Here is a 3,129-nt window from a genome sequence, read left to right on the forward strand (position 1 = left end):
GCCGACCCCCCCGGACCCCCCCCCCCCCTGCTCAGAAAGGACAGCAGGTGAGTTCCCACCCTTCTCCAGGCACCTTCAAGGCCCGCTCTCGAGGGGCATCCCGACGCTCGGCCCCTCGGCCCGTCTCTCGCCGCGTCCCCATCCTTCTGTCACAGTGCGACTCGGCACCAAGGTCCGAGAACTTGTGCTGCGGTCTCAGCCACTCAGACCTCGAGCAGAGCACTTCAGAGTCTTCAGAAGAGGCGGGTGGAAACGGCGCCACAGTCCCAGCCTCTGCCTGAGCACTGTGCTCCGAGGCCGAGCACCATCAAGGAGATAAAGGATCGGCCCTCCCACGACCTGTGTTCTCTCAGTCGGCTCTAAGTGACGGGGTCCCTGAGGGGTTCCCAGCCACCCACGCTGGTCCTGCCACCGCGACCAGAGTTCTCCACTCAGAGCTCACGCACGCGTGCTGCATTCCGAGGTGCCAGGGGTCTCTGCCTGCCCAGAGGCCGGGGTCCCGAGGCTGGGGCCTGACCCAAGCTGTGGCCCTGACTGCTGGCAGCCCTGGCGGGCTGGGTAGGACCTGTGCTCACCAAGACCGGGCAAGTTCACAGCCCACTCATCTCCACACACCGGGAGACGGAGACAGCCGAGGGGCAGCATCCCCGTGGGGTGGCCTGTCTGCACACAAAGGGGGAAGTGGGAAAACAGAGTCCTGGCCCCAGTCTTCACCCCCTGAACACTACGGATTCATGGAAATGGCTATTTAAACAGCTCTCTCTCCCTCAGCCCAGACAACAAGTCAAAATTGTCCGCCTGCCTGCATCTCCTTTTCCCTCCCTCCCGCTGGACAGCATGCACCAGGAGGAGAGTGGCCAGTGGCCTGCAGGTCAGGAAGGGCCCGGGCTCCCCGGGGAGTCGGGGTGGCCACCTCCATCAGGGGGCCCCCTCAATTCCCGGCCTTTCCGACGGACCGGAACTGAGAGCACAGACCTGACCGAGCACAGGTGGCTGTCGCAGGGGTAAACAGGCCCGCTGGGGCCCGGGGCTATGCACACACTGCCGGCCATTGGAGAGGTTCCAGACGTCCGGCCGCGCAGCCCAAGCCCTGTTCCCACGCCCTGTCCTCCAGAACATGGCTGCAAGGCCACCAACCCTGAGGCTTCCAGGAAAGGTGTCAAATAAGAAAGCTTTGCTCAGAAAGCGCTGCACTCGCTCGTGAACTTCACGCTCGGCCTGCCCACCCTCACTGCCTGTCCTGGAGACAACTCTCAACGAGAAGACTGGGCCGAGATGCAGAATCCCGGGACGGCGGCGCCCTCGGAGGACACCGGGGGCCTTCCAGCTCAGGGCAGCAAGGCACAGGAGCTGCAGTCACATGCCACACGGCCAGTACTCGCTCTCTCGTCACACGAAGGCCAAGTCCTTCCGCCACAGAAGGTCGCGGTGCCGCCCTGGGCACCTTCCACCTGAGAGCACCTGGGGTCTAACTGCTGGCCCTTCCAGGGAAGCGTGTGGCACAAGCAAGCCCCGGCAGTACCAGCCCCTCGCTGGGTGCTAGTGTGTACATTGTGACAGGTCCCACGGTCACCTGGCAGAAGGCAACACTCCTTGCAGGAATACGGCTACCCTAGCCCCAGCAGACCACCCTGGCTGAACCTGGCCGGTGAGCCAGAAGCACTGACCCCCTTCGTAAGGGACCATCCAGCCCTGCTGAGCGGACCGGGCCTGCAGCCACTCCTGGGAATCCTCCTGTCCCTACAGGGGCTCACTCCTCTGTCCCCTGGCTGCCTAGACCCAGCTCAGGGGAGGGGCCCAGTGCAGGCAGGGAGCTCCGGGCCGCGGGCTCCCACACCTATCTGCTTCCCGCTCGTAGCTCATTAATTAGGCAGAGAAGCAGCTGGATGTGCAAGCCCTTCCTCTGTAGGAACCGGAGCTAATGAGGGCCAGGCTGGCGCTGCCACACCGGCTCCCTCCTGTGCTCAGCGCTCCCTGTGGCCCAGGGGGACACCAGGCAGTGCTGGCATGGCCTGTGGGCAAGGGCACCCACAGGCCACAGCCAGTCACCGTGGAAGGTGACAGCCCGTTCCTGCCCCTCCACGCTGGAAGGCTAGGCTTAGCCAGGTGTGTGCCAGGACCCTTAGCAAAAGGAGCCTGGAAGTTTCCACCAGTGTGTCTGATGCCTACCCAAATGCCCACGCGATCTGCTCCCCAATCCAAGGGTCGCCTTCAGTCTCCTCGGTCCAATCACTGAGCACCCTCCAGCGTCAGAACTGGAAGCTGCTCTCACATCTGGAGCAAGACAGGACTGAACTTAGTGGCGGCCTGTGCGCCCAGGCGGCAAACGCCTGCTCCCTGAGCCTGTGGGTCCCAGACCTGGCTGGGAGGAGGCTGGAGCCTGGTGCCAGTGCGCAGCCTTCCCCGGATGTCCGCAGGCTCTCAGATCCGCGCTCAACCGGGCCTGTCCTCAGTCCAGAGCCCGCCCCAACCCAGCCTTCCAACGTGGAGCGCTGGTGCCATCTACCGAAGGCCCGCGGCGTGCAGACCGGCGCCACAGCCACGGAGCCATGCGGGGCAGGGGACAGAGCAGCAGCCTCTGCTGGACTAGGGCTCCCAGGCAGCCCCGGAGGTACCGAGCCCACAGTGCGCCCCCGCCCTGGTCCTCATTCGCCCCTGCGAGCTTTGAGCACACCCCAATGGGCGCAGGACCTTGGGTGCAGCGCCGGGCCGGGCTCCAGGAAGGGTCGTTTCGCCGGCAGCTCCCGCTCCGCAGTGGCGCTTTCGCCAAGCTTCGGCCGAGTACGGCGGCGGCAGCGGAAGACGCTGGAAATCCGGCCAGGCGCAGGGGCCCCGGCGAGCTGCAAGCGGGGCAGCGCGTGGAGGACGGCGCCCGGGGGCAGTCCGCGCCTGCGATAGGGGACAATTACCTTCTTTCAGGAACTGCGCGTGGATCACCAGGACGAGGAAGCAGCAGAGCGCGGCCCCTGCGAGTGCCCAGAGCGCCTTCAGGAGCTGCATCGCGGAGTGCCAACTCGGCCGACGCCCCCGAAGTCGCGCAGCTAAGGTCCAGGCGCCGCATCAGCGCCCCGCCGGGTGCAGCCGCCGCGGCCGCCCGCTCGCGCCCCCCATCCGCCGCCAACGCCGCGC

At 66.0% G+C, this 3,129-nt stretch overlaps 1 protein-coding gene across 2 annotated transcripts in view; it reads right to left on the reverse strand.

Annotated features, from left to right (window-relative positions):
* Positions 1 to 3,108, reverse strand: part of TAFA5 (TAFA chemokine like family member 5) — a 102,163-nt gene extending 99,055 nt beyond the window's left edge. For both annotated transcript variants that reach the window (XM_006157599.3, XM_027775341.1), the window contains exon 1: positions 2,910 to 3,108. In XM_006157599.3, coding sequence (XP_006157661.1) covers positions 2,910 to 3,000 — 91 coding nt within the window. In that variant the 5' untranslated portion in view covers positions 3,001 to 3,108. The remainder of the gene's footprint in view (positions 1 to 2,909) is intronic.
* Positions 3,109 to 3,129: the final 21 nt, after the last annotated feature.

This window comes from Tupaia chinensis, unplaced genomic scaffold (genome assembly GCF_000334495.1).
Source record: "Tupaia chinensis unplaced genomic scaffold, TupChi_1.0 Scaffold000548_1, whole genome shotgun sequence".
In the NCBI taxonomy this organism is placed as follows: Eukaryota; Metazoa; Chordata; class Mammalia; order Scandentia; family Tupaiidae; genus Tupaia; species Tupaia belangeri.